General features: G+C 34.8%; 1 protein-coding gene across 1 annotated transcript; it reads right to left on the reverse strand.

Moving 5' to 3' along the window:
- Window positions 1–5,872: 5,872 nt before the first annotated feature.
- Window positions 5,873–10,790, reverse strand: LOC103493271 (AP2-like ethylene-responsive transcription factor AIL6). The gene is made up of 8 exons (XM_008453942.3): window positions 10,253–10,790; window positions 9,587–10,163; window positions 9,204–9,286; window positions 7,608–7,616; window positions 7,432–7,520; window positions 7,221–7,294; window positions 7,007–7,134; window positions 5,873–6,934 (listed from the first exon to the last, which is right to left on the reverse strand). The coding sequence occupies exons 1-8, from the start codon at window positions 10,389–10,391 to the stop codon at window positions 6,495–6,497; spliced, it is 1,539 nt and encodes a 512-aa protein (XP_008452164.1). The 5' UTR covers window positions 10,392–10,790; the 3' UTR covers window positions 5,873–6,494.
- Between the last annotated feature and the right edge of the window lie 3,073 nt (window positions 10,791–13,863).

The raw sequence follows: 13,863 nt of genomic DNA on the forward strand, positions 1-13,863 counted from the left end.
GCATCCTGTCAGTTTGCTAAGTAGATTCACTCTACCGAGAGGCAGCAAAGGTTGGAACTATTCCTTCCAAAAACAAATGACCTACCTCTCATCCTAAAAGTGAGTAGGTATGAAAGAGTCCCTTCTCTATCTCTCCAAGTTTCCACTACTAAGTAGCGCTTTTGCTATTCAATCATAGAATTCGGTCAAGCTAAAAAGCCCTCTTAAAAATTTTTTGTGCCTTCTTTCTTTCTCAAATTCGACCTTTCTTACTTGTTGGTTCAACCTTTTGGGATATTTGAAGAAGTGCAGACAGGTTTGAAACCCTATCCAAGGCCAAGGTGATGGTCTCTTACTCGATCCCGATTTGTCTTATTGTTATGCTATCAAAATTAAAAAAGAGAGAAAGCTAATCTAGTCCAAGAAGAATGGAATTTTAATATCAAAAGGAACCTACGAAAAGAAAAGGAAGAAAGAGGACATTAAGCTTTCCACTAATTGGAAAGACTCTTGACTTGAAAAGGTAAAGACTTCCAAGTCAAAGAAGAAAGATGTGGAATGAGACGGAGGGCTCAAGGTGCAAAGGAGCAACACCAACTAAAGAAAGCTAGTAGAAGAGACAGTTCAATCAGGAATTTGACTTCTTTCATTGATTCATTCACGATATAAGCTTTACTCAAAGAATTACTTGCCTTGATGCATCCTTTCTTAAAAGATGTTTTAACGCTTCATTCCCTTCATCCGACTTTCATGTGAGAAGGATGCCGCCAGTGTGAATCTGATCGAGCCCATTACTTATAGCTTTACCTCTCTATGATTCTCAACTCTAGGTCGTATTATCATCTCCCATATTGGTCGGGTTAGCAAGATAATGAAAGAACAAACGAAAAGACAACTCCTACAAATCCTTGTTCACTGTGATCTCTTTCAGATCTCTGGTTCATGCTTTCTATTTGAAGAATGAAGAAAGGGAAGAGGCTTGAGGTCTAACCTCTGAAGTAGGATTGATAAATTGTGCCCTACTAAACTAAAGAAAGGGTAGCTGCTAAGAATCCTATGATGTAGAAATGGAAGAAGAACTGCGACAAGGAAGACGAAGCGATCAAGCAAGACTATGGAGAGGGATCACATACCTGCACCCTCTTCCCCATAGAGGGGTTGAGCCCTTTCTCCTAGGCGATTCCCCTTTCTTTGATGAGAAGAGCTGACGATTGATCTTTCAATCTGAGCCTCTCTTTCCTTTTACCACCTAAGTCTCTTCTTCTTTAAGTCTGAAGGCACAAAGCGAAGCGACTGGGAAGGAGTGCAAAGATGACCTTTCTTCTGATATCCAAAATTGCTCACACTTTTTTGTAACCTTGTTCATTGACTTTCTTCCTCTTTCTCATTCTAGAATCGAGCTTAGCTCTGATCAAAGAACTTTCTAGTGTAAACTCCTAGAACTTGCCTTCGCACCCCTACGTGGGCCAGCCAAGTTCGAACTATATATATTTTACTCTCTAGCTTTCGAGCTCGTACATCATCAAATTCATGAAAATAGAATGGAAGTTTTTGCGTCTAGAAGATTACACGTCTAATCAAGAAAAGTAGGGTGACTTTCTGAAAAAATCGATGCCAACTCAATTGAATCCAACCTTGGAAAATTGAACAAAGAGCGCTAGGCTGGGATTTTAACTCCTCGCTATCCTTTTTTATCTTTTAGGGGTTTGTGCCATTGCAAGACCTTTTCTTCTTTCCTTTTCTTCTTTCATCCCTCTTCTTTCTTAAAAATGTGTAAGGACAAAAATATTGGAGAGAAATAAGTTTATTTGATGCAGAAGTTGATAGAGTAAGGGGAATTGAGTCGACCAGTCGCTCAAGCTTCCTTTTACTTTTCAAACTTCCACATGAAATGATTGAGGTTCTGATTCTTTCTCAGTATGAAGGCTACCGAGAACGAAAGATGAATCTTAAAAGTGGGAACTCCTCGGTGCCAGGATTGGAGTGAGGTATCTTCGTGAAAAAGAAAGGATTCCCTTTAACCATTTCCCCATCACTCGCTCGATCAAGGGTCTGAGAGGTGCCTTTATAGGGCTTCATTCTCTGAGTAGAACTTTCCATGAGACCTTGATTCAGAGCGCCCATGTAGCAATTTGGGTAAGCCACAATCGGGTGCATGAAAAGTGAACAGGAAAGGATTCTCGAAACCCTTGGTCTTTTAGTCCTTGTTGACTAAGATGTTTCTTTCCCCTATCTCTGTAAGGCCTATTCCAAGGTCGCTAGGATCATGGTTGAGGAAAATAGGAAAGAATAAGCGTCTACCTTATAATTCAGTGAGGAGGTTCAAAGAATATTGGACTAAATTAGAGTTCTCCATTGAAGGTAGCCTAGTGGAAGAAAGCCCTTCTGATCCTAGGGGACTTAGTGAAATAGGGGTCGCTCCTTAACCGAGTATACTTTCAGGGACTCATAACTAAAAGAGGAATCGAATCTGTCAGGGAAGGTATAAAGGGAGGAAGAGCAAAACAAGAGAATCATAGGCACTTCAAAGAAAGGTTATGCAATAAGAATGTTTTAGGGCTATGATCCTTCAACCCTTTTGAAGATGAACTCTTAGATCCTAGGCTTTCTTCCTTCAATTTGACCCGAGGAAACTTTAGTAAAGAAGCAGAGCAGAGTAGCGGAGTGGTGGGTTCGCCCTTTTATCCAGTGGAGCAGCCACTAGACACCTTCCTTTTTCTTTCTATTTTTCAGCATAGCGTAGCGGAACTATTAATCTAAGGGCTACTTTTAAGGATAAGTTCACTTTGTCCCTCTCCTTTCAATCAAGTTATTTCATAACCTTAGGAAGCCTTTGTTTTATCCAGCAAAACGTTTAAACAACCACTTTCTCCCTTATTAGAAGCATAGGTGAAAGCACTTGATCCTGTATTTATCCAGAGCGTAGCGGACAGCCTGAAACTCAAAATCCCAGACCAGGTCTTAACCCATAAATTATGCCAAACCAACAGTGAACCAATAAGGAAAAGAAAAGAATACACTCAAAAAGAAATGAAACCAGAAAATCTATCAACCTAATGGGGAAAAGAAGAGGAATTAAACAAGATAAAAAGGGAAATCATAAGTTGGGAACCTAAAAGGCAACCAGAAGTTGGGAAATTGAAAAAATGGGGTATTTAGGGGTCAAGTTGGTAAATGAAATCAACCAAAAAGTGAACCATAGGTGGGGTTAACCCAGACAATATGTGAACCAATAGGGAAAATCAGAGGAATTCACCCAATACAACAATTAAATATATGAACCCCAAGAATGCATCAAAAAAAAAAAGAATGGGAACGCGAAAAAAATTCTGAATGTGAGGCAAAAGAAGCAATGTCCTAGAATCCCACCTAGCGGTAAGATAAATGAAAAAGGAAAAGACAAGGAAGAAGCAATGCGATGGGGAAATCTAAGGGTTGTGAGAAGAAAGAGAAATGACACCCAACTAATATCTCCTTGTAAAAGCAATAGGTTTGATAGTATAAAAATGATAGGTTTGATCTCCTATATCAGGAGAGGTTTGATCATATGAAGAGAGGATTCAAATCTCCTTTTTTTTTAGGAATTATATATTCGAGCATAGACCTAATCATTTTTTGGCTAATTTTATCTTGTTCAAAAAATTGTTTAGAGGATTGGGAGTAATCTTTGTTCTTTTTTATTTTCAATGGTGGAAATTGTTACCAACATCAGCCGATATATTTGAATAACGTAGTTCTGCTCTGATAGCACAGAAAGTAAAATGCTTTCTCTGAAGGATCTTTCTCTACGAATTCAAAAATTGCTTTGTTTCCTTTCGATTCTCATTTCCAAAGAATGGAAGGAACGTTGCATCCATTACTTGGTAGCCGTTAATACAGCAGGAAGGTACACTTCCGTTAGTCAGATCCAAAACGCCTTTATGGAGTGGGATTCCTGTAATGTGTCTTTTCCAAAGGTTTGGAGTCACCTATGTGGTTTCATTCTCTCTGTGGACAAGAGCCCCTACGTTTTGGGGTAGTTTTCTCTACATCAAATACAGCATGAGGCTAATGTCGTAGCAAAGAAAAAAAACATGGTTAAGCTAGAGAGACTATCTCTCAAAAGATGAAGGAGTTCATACAGTGGTCCGAGGTTCTTCATGATGAGGAGCTAGTAAAGCAACTTTGAGGTTGAAAATACCTATCTATAAAGGAGAAGTGGAATACTCTTCAAAGAGACAAAAAGCTCATAAAGCATATGCTTGCTGAGAACATTATCAGTTATCTTTGGATAAAAGGGTGGCCCCAGGCGTACTATCATGAGGAATTCAATGAATTTGATTTACTCCAATGAAAAATAAGGAAATTACTCCAGTACTCCATTACAACAATGAAAAACAAGAAATTACGCCAGACCAAAACACCTTTCCGAAAAACCTGACCAAATACTTGACAAAAAAAGAAAAGAAAGTGGGGCATTTTACACCTAACTTAGATGAGTAAGACTAGCGCGACAAGAGAACGAGCTTTCTCTTAGTATTACGGAAGGATCAGTTCCAGCAGACGGAGTTTTATCCCTTTTCCGAAAGGATCAATTCCAGCAGAGAGACTCAGTCAAGACCAAAGGAAGTTAGCCCTTCTTCCTCTTCCTATGGCTTCACTTTCTTCTTGCTTTGACTTTTTCTTCATTTGCTTTGGGTTTGGGTTTCTTGGAAATGCCATTAGCCTTCTCAGCCGCATTCTTAGCCTTCTTAGTCGCATTCTTATCCTTCTTAGCCGCCTTCTTAGCCTCAGCCTTGTTATTGTAGAGAATGGGTCCTACATTAAGGGACTGACCCATAGGTTCCTTCCTATTTGTCCTCTCTTTAACTCTCTTTTTCATATTTGATAATCAGATTAGCATCTTCCGATCCTAGATCAATGACATTTATAGGTCGGGTGTCTACCCAGAAACGATTGGAATCAAAGACATTCTCTCTTTTTTGACTTTTAGGTAAAGCTAGTTTGAGATAAGTTCCTTACTCAAAATCTGGAGGTTTTTCCAATCTATTCTGAAATTAGCCTCGAAAGGTATCTCCTTTGTGAGGGATGGATCCTCTAATGTCTTTTCAAACCATTTAGTGTCACTAAGTCCTTAGCTAGACCCTTGTGCTTTACTATCTTTGTATCGTCTTCGATAGTGAAAGTAAAACTTTCAGGTGCTAAGAAGATTCGTTTGTTAACATGGTGTTCAAATTGAAACTTACCTAGTCCAGTGGAGAGATTCAATCTTCCAGTAGAGGACTACCCAACACTATAGAGTCGGTATCTGTATAGTAGCAGTCAGGTCGAGAAATGTAGGGATATATATAGATACGAGCACAAGCTGTTATAGCAGCAGCTATATGAACAGCAGACATCCTAGGTGTTTTCCACTCTAAGTCGTCCACTATGTTACCATTTACTATGTACTTGACAATGTAGTAATAATCGGCGAGCTTTTCCGCTGATATGAAATTATCCTTTTTTAGGAGTACTTTGTATTGCTTACGATTGCATATTTCGTATTGCTTACAATTGCATATTTCGATACTCTCTAGATTGATATTTAATCTTTCGTATAAGGAACTCACTAAAATCTTGTAAGCCCAAGTCATGGGAGCATCTTCTCTTGTACTGACCAAAGCATTTTTTATATTTCTTTTTCTGTTTTCAAAATTGTTTTATACTTTGCAAATATTTTGCTTATTTGTTATATTTAAAAAAACAAAAAAAAATAATCATGGAATATTTGGCCATTGGAGCCGAATACATGTAAAATTGAAGCTTATTGTCCCTTTTTAAGTAAAATATGGTAGATTTAAGCTTTTGATGTTATTGGGTGTATACATAAGCCACATAGGCAGAAACCTCTTTAATCATTGAGGCCAGATCAGACCATTTGATAGTAGGCTTAAATTAAATAAAAGACCAAAACCCACAAAAATACCACTCTTGAACCTCATGTTGCCTATGGAGTATTTCGTAACCTCAAAAGAATTCCGAGGGCATGCTGAATACGACTCCCCATACTGATTGTTTTTCGGCTCCCCACACTCAAAAGTCATCAAGTGGCTAGAGCCACAAACAATAAAAACTTCTAATAAAAAACACCGAAGCAAAAATAAACGATTAAACGAATAAAAGCAGCAAAAATACCCAATGGTATGTTATGTGAAAGATATTTCTAATCTTAGTAGCCTTTTTTTGTTTGTGAAACAAGATGGAGATGCAGCCTTTTCTTTCCACATTCAAACATGTCTATAAAAGTTCTAAAAACCATATTTGAAGAAGAGGTGTATTGAACTTTACAAAATTCAGCTTTTCCTACAAATAACAAGCTACTTTAGTTTCCAAAACCCTGATCTCCCCCTACCTTCTTCTTCCCTTTTTCAAGGGGCTCAAGAGTTTACCTACAGCCATTTCGGGATAAAAATCCGGCTTGCCCCGTTATCAAACTAAGAGTTGGGTCATATTGTTAGCTGCATTTGCATTGATATCAGTAAAAATGCAAAAACCTAATATGATTGGTGAGGCCAAACAAAAAACTCGGTTGCTTGAGGTCCCATGGTCCCTGGTACTGCAATCCCTGGGCTGGTCGACTCCGATGAACCGATGGCATTAGGTTGAAGATGATGGAAGTAGTTATGGTGATACAGCACAGCTGCAGTGTCGTATGGAATACCACAAGGGATCGGCGGGACAGCTTGCATGGCGGTGCCAAAGTTGATATTGTTGCTTCCACTGCTACATTGGATTGCTTGATCGTGATTTGGAATCGGCTTCTGATCGGATTCCAGGCAAAGCTTCAGCCTCTTTGCTGCTCCTCCGATAGGCAGTGCACTCTTGGCAATAGCTTCCACATCGTATCGATTCATCTCAAAGTTCGTCACAGCATTCAAACCTCTAAACTTGATTGCTGCTATATCATAAGCCTCGGCTGCTTCTTCTTCAGTAGCTGCAAGACAAGGGCCAAGTTAGCATTTCAAAACTAACTCTCAATGCATCAACTTGACACAAATAGACCTACCGAACGTCCCAAGATACAAGTCCTTGTTCCCAGCAACACGACCAATTCTCGCCTGCCATCGACCCTGTTGGTGATGCCTTGTTACACCTCTATAAATAGAAGCACCTCGCGAGAAACCACTGCTCTTTCTGAAGTCCAAACAAACACTTTCAGCAAACAAAGAAACACAACACCCGAAACAAGAAACAAAAGAACAAAATACCCCGAGAGTTACCTTCGCAAAGAAGCGATAAATTCTTGCTTGGTGACAAGTTTCATTTCTTCTAATTCCTTGGCATAATTCGAAACCTAAGAAACAAAATCAAAAAATGATAAACAAATACTAAAAAGAAGAACATTGTTGATATACATGCAGAAACAAGAGCACTATGAAGTAGATACCATAATATATAATTTATGGAAAAGAGAGAATATGTAATATTTACAGGAAAATTGGTGGTTGCTGTGGGACCCCAGTACTTCAAAGCTGCCAAATCATAAGCCCTAGCTGCTTTTTCCTCCTTATCATACCCACCTGGACATTTACATACATAAAATATATAAATATAAATTACAAAATCAATAACATAATTTCAAAGAAAAAAGGGAAAATTTTCCATACCTAAGTAAACTGAAGAACAAAGGGTTGGAATGTGAACAGGAACAGAAAAATCAGCACCGCAGATTTTATGCAAAAGAAAATTCAAAAAGCTCAGCTCAGTAAGTCGGCAAACAAACATACTATTGAAGTAAAGGTCAAAGTTTTAGGCTAGTCAAAGAAATCAAATGTCATAAATTATGACTCAAATAGGCAAATTAATTAAATAGTAAATCACGTGATTAGCATGTGAAATCAGTTTAATTAGCCTCATTAGTATATTGTATATACCCCCCCCCCCCCTCCCTCCTCCAATTTCTCTCCCAACATTCTAAATTCTAATTTATTTACTTTCCTTACATAATAGTATTCCCCCAACAGAAACCAAGAGTGTTTAATTTCATTTGCCAAACAAGAGGTCATCACTAATTCCAATTCTCCGAACCATTTCATCATTTTATTGTAAAACCAAAATTAAACAATCACTTCATAATCATTTTTTGTGTTCCTACACTAACATTGAATTAACACCATTGTAATTTGCAACTCCTCCAATTCTACTCGTCATCAACATAGATATTTCCCGAAACAACCAAAAGAAGTTACGCTCGACATCTCAAACCCCTTTATTTAATATTATTCACACACTCACAATTACAACCCGCCTATATCCCTACAACAACATTTTGAAGTCTTGGAGAAAACTCAAATGATATTAATTAAATCTTAAGTGGGTGACTACAATTAATTGAACTCGAAACAACAGAAAAGGATAGAAATAAAAAAGGGGGGAAATGAAATGGGTTGGTGTGGGATAGGTATTGTCAAATCTTGAAAGAAAGAAAGAAAAAAGAAACCAATGAAGGGGAAAATGGTGGTGGCTTGGTCAAACCCTAGTTTGGGGATGAAGAAAGCAAAAGCAAAAGCAAAAGTTGAAGGTTAAAAACTCTTCAGAGAAAACAGATAATATGATCAGAGAGACAGACTAGTGTTTCAGACTCATGGATGGATCCCTCTAATTTAATTAATCTAATAAATTATAATTAAAAAATAAAAATAAAAACAAGCCTCTATTTCTTTCTCTGATAAATAGCTGTGGATGGGAGTCGCATCAAAGTGACTACTAATTAATTCTCTCAATACAGAGAAAAATAAATAAATGAAGAGTTTAGAAAGAGGCAGATATGAAACAAAATGGCGGCACATCTGATCAAATCAATCAACAAATAAAAGAAAAGTAAAAAATTTGGAAAAAAAATAAAAAAAAGAAGGAAGAGTTGGAACTGAAAATGGGAAAGTACACATTACATATACCATCAGTCAATCATCATAATAAAAAGACTGATGATAAATAAGAGCTCAAGTTTTAATTTTTTAAAAAAATTATTTATATCCCTTTTCTTTTATTTTCTTTTCTTTTCTTTTCTTTCAGATCCACCATTAAATGAATCTCTGAAGCTCCCTCATGCATGCAAAAGCCTTTCTTTTTCGATTTTCTTTTTTTTCTTTTTCAGCCTTTCTTTTCTTTTAGAATTTGAAACGAAAATTAAATGAAAAAGAAAAGGAAGTTAATATTATATTATATAATTAAAAAGAGAGGGAGAGAGAGAGAGAGTTAACCTTGACGTCCTTTCCTAGCCTGACCCTCTCTTCTACAGCTGTTATCCCATAGATGCGCTTCGTATCTACCCGTCCATCTGTGCCTGCATCCACACAATCAAACACCAACATGTTTCATCTTCTTCGCTTTCCCCTTTTAACTCAAACTCAGTAGTGACTTTCTTCTCTAATACCCATCGTTAGTACTTTAAAAAAAAAAATCGGCTCTTTAATCACTCGAAAAGTAAACTAAGAAGCTTATGAAATAGGGTGGTATAATAATAATAATAATTAAAAAGAAGAAATAATATCAACACCCATTTCACAAAATCACCATTAAAAATTTTAGAAAAAAAAAAAAAAGCAAGAGAGGGAGAAATAAGAAAGAAGAATGAAGAAGCCACCTAGTGACTCCTCTGTAAATGGAAGTTCTCTGGCCAAAAGTGTCAGCAATTTTCTTAGAAGAATCAGAATCGACAGCAACGACAGGCGCAGGAGCAGTGTCGGAGGATTGAGCGACGGCGAGAGAGAGAGCACCGGTAGAGAAAGAAGGGAAATCATTATTGGTAAGAGAAGAGTCGATAGAATGAGCAGAAGGGATATGGGTTGTAGGAATAGAAGCAGAATCATCAACTTCAGAGCCAGAGTTGGCTGAGAAAGCTTGGAAAGCAGCAATGGTTTTGAGATCTTGTTGGTCATGAGGGAAGTAAGGAGCGGAAGCATGGTCATAAATATGAGTTAAAGAGGAATCTTGGGTGTCGGTTTGACTGTCGGAATATCGCACCATAGGAGAAGAATCGCCAAGGAAATCTTCAAGTTTGGGTTGATGATGATGATGATGATGATGGGCTTGGGTTTGTGGATGAAGAAAAATAGTGGTTTGGTCATCTTTGACAGCAGCAGCAGCTTCTTCTTCTTGATTGTTGAAGAAAAGTTGAGATGATTTAGAGTGAGAATTAGCAGCATTATTGTTACTCCAACCTAAACAAAAAAAACAAAACAAAAAAATTTAATGATATAAAGGTATATGGGTAATGTAATTGAAATGAGTGATATAGAGAGAGTTATACCATGATAGAAATTGTCGAGAAGATAGTGAGGGGAAGGGGAGGAGGAGGAAGAATCAAAAGGGAGGAAGGGGGAGTCAGAAGAGCGAAGCATTTCAATGGGGGAAAGGGAGAAGGAAAGCCAATTAGTGGCAGGAGCCATGTAATAGTAAATATTAGTGATGAGTGTGAGAAATTGATGAAAGAGTGGAAAGAAGGAGATTTAAAATGATAAAAGAGAGAGGAAAGTGGATTAGGGGATTCCCATATCAGGAAAATGATGAAGAAGGAAGAGTAGTATTACGAGAATCACGAAGAAGAAAAAAGATGCATGCAGAAACAAAAAGAGAGATGAAGGGAAGGAAGAAGAAAGGGGGGAGGATGTGGAGATGAGTTATAAGGGGAAGAGGAAAGCGGTTCGAGTTGCTCTCAAAACCCAACCGGCATTCAACACAGATAGAGAGAGAGAGAGAGAGAGAGAGAGATGACTTTTGGCACTGCCGTGAGGAAATTTTGTCTGAAACAAGGTCGCGAAACATCCGGGCTAGTACTGCAAAATGTAGCTACCACTATATCACCCAACCAAATATTTTTTATATCCAATTTTTCAAATTAACTATAATACTTTGTACCTTTCTTTTACATATCCTTCCTTTTATTCAAGATTACTATTAGGATTGTATTTATCAAAATAAAAATTCATTGTGGAACATTTTTAATCATTTAATATTTTTCATAAATTTTATTATATATTAACAAGAGATTTGCAAAAATAACAAAAGTACTTGTGGTAATAAGTTTCGTTACATTTTTTAAATTGTAAATATAGTAAATTTTAAAATAGATAACTCTATGATAGTTATTGGATAGTTGTTTGATAGTCGTTTGATATTATTAATTACTTTTCATATTTGTTATATTCGCCATATGCTAAAAAGGTTGCTATGAGCGGTTTTTTTTTCTAAATTTTGTTGATATCTAATGCAATTTTCCTTTATTGATTGATCTAAAATAGCTTTCAAATTATTTTTAGGTTCATGTTCAAACTTAAACTTTGCTTCTTTTAACTTTTATCAAATCATCTAGGATAGTTGCAATTATAGTTAGTTATTAGATTCAAAATAATTAATATAGCAATATAGTGATATTTTAAAAATATTGTTAATATAGCACAATTTTTAAAATCTATCAAATATGGATTTAAAATATTAATCTATCCCTAACAAATCGAAAATCTAACACTGACCATGTTTACTATATTTGTAATTTTATTAAAATTTTACGATATATATTATTATTATTTTTAAGATTATTATCTTATCATAATCATTCATATTATTGCAACAAAAAAGTTAGTTATTGTAACTAAACCACAACAATTTCCTATTAATTTTATCAAACAACATTAATAGTTCCGTATGCTTTTATTAAACTATTTCATTTTAATTTTTAGGGCTTTGACATTACTTCTTTGGTTAGAAAAATTAATTGAAATTACATGGATTTATATTAGGCACAACTAAGGAAATTCAAAGTACTAAACTTGCAATTAATCTAGTTTTGTTTCAATTTTATGTTATTTAACTCTCATAAATTTTACTTGTGAACTTTCAATTTTTACAAGTTTAAATTCTGTACTTATTTAATAATTTGTTTTAATTTTCTTTAAAAAAGAAAAAAAAAAAAAAAAAAAGCAAAAATAATCCTTGGCGGCCTTAAACGTCCAACGAAGAATAAATAGCAAATATATATTCAAAGTATGCAATATAGACATATTCAAAGTATCCAAGTAGAAATATTTTAAAATAAATGATAATGGGTAAATCATATTTAAAAGGTTTAGAGAATAATTTTATAAAATAAAAAAGAAGTAACTTATTTTTTCTTTTTTGGTAGGAGTAAAATTTAAATTAAAGGATGAAACTCACTTGACCAATGAATTAGAGTGCTAATTTTACCCACCTGTCATGCATGCATATCACCTACTTATGACTTAATTACTTCTCGTGAGTCCGTGTTGTTTATTCTGTTCTGTGGACCTTTTCTTTTTTTTTCTTTTTTTTTTTTTTTTTTTTTTTTTTTAATATTTCATTTATTTTCTATTTCTATTATAATTATTATTTTGTTTAGTGGTGCGTTTAAAGATGAAATCAGGGGAATGGCAGTTAAAAAGAGAAGAAAACCAATGAGAAAGATATCCTTTAGTTGTACTTATTTGTTTTTTTCTCTTTTTGACCTTTTCCTTTTCATGAATTTCACGTCCCATAACTTATCCAATTAATTAATTTTTGATTGTTTTAGCAAAATTTCGCATTCTATCTAGAATATGTTTTGGTTGGTTTATATACATGGTATGATAGTTCAATATTACTTTATTTGTAAAGTATTTTTATGGGATATTCTTAAATATAGTAAGATAAATTAACATATAGCATAATTTTGTTACTTTTTATCAATATAATCGATAGAAGTATACAAGTGTCTATTAATATCTATCATTACTAGAATCTGAAATTTTATTATATCTCGTAAATATTTTGTCAAATTTACCATTTTTTCTAATTTTTCTATATTTTTGTTTTAAATAATTTTTAATTAGATATATATTAAAGGAATAGAATTTGATGCAAAAATTTGAAGATTTGGGTAAAGAGATTAGAGAGACATTGTCAATCCAATTAGTACAATGAAAGCTATTTGAGTAATCTATGTAATCATGCATATATAATAATGTTAAATAGACTTTAATTAAATGCACATTATTCCAAGATAAATTAAAAGGAAATCTAAATTAAATTAAAATTTGAGAATAATTTATAGATATTATTTTGATCGAAAAGTCATAGTCGAAAACAAAAAATAGTAATGATTAACTAACTACGTGATTGTTATTGGTTAAAAAAAGAATTATAAATAGATGAAACCAAAAACAGATCATCTACCATGATAGTACAAAAGTAACTCTCGTACAATTCGAATCAATTTCCGATGCTTCGTTCCAAAAGGAGTATGTTGGCACATTTGTTAAGCAAAAGATTCGCGTTTGACAAAATAGATCTTGGAAGAATATTCTTGTCCAATGAAAAAACAATCTCAAATTGTGACCGTTTCTGTTCACTTTATTATTTCTTTTCGGCATGTTTCTTGAGAGGAATCATTTTTTCCAATTTTATAGAGAGTGAAGTCTCGCAAAACATTATGAGATATCAATTGTCGAAAACAAAACTCTAAATTATCTTTGATGTTTTTTTTATTATTTTGTAAAATAAAATTTACCTTGACAATAAACTACTTACAAGATCCAACAGTATAATTATCCTCTCGTCCTATGAGTGGTATACAGAGATCATCCATATTCAAATAGCCAAATTTTAAAATTATGCTTGAAAATTTTTGGCTTGATTATAAACAGGAGTAGGGTCGGAAACTCTTTTCGACCCTTCCGAGTTTGTCATTGTTTGTCATGGAGAAGACGAATTTTGAGGCAGAGGGAATGAAGGAGTCGAAGAAAATCAAAAGTGAAATGTGTTAGTGAGAGAAATTTTGCACTTATAGTCTTGTATGCTGTTGTTTATTTTGAATTTATATATTGATTTTCACTTATCGATTTATAATCCTGGAATTTGCTATAATAT

The sequence above is a fragment of the Cucumis melo genome, chromosome 6 (genome assembly GCF_025177605.1).
Source record: "Cucumis melo cultivar AY chromosome 6, USDA_Cmelo_AY_1.0, whole genome shotgun sequence".
Classification (NCBI taxonomy): Eukaryota; Viridiplantae; Streptophyta; class Magnoliopsida; order Cucurbitales; family Cucurbitaceae; genus Cucumis; species Cucumis melo.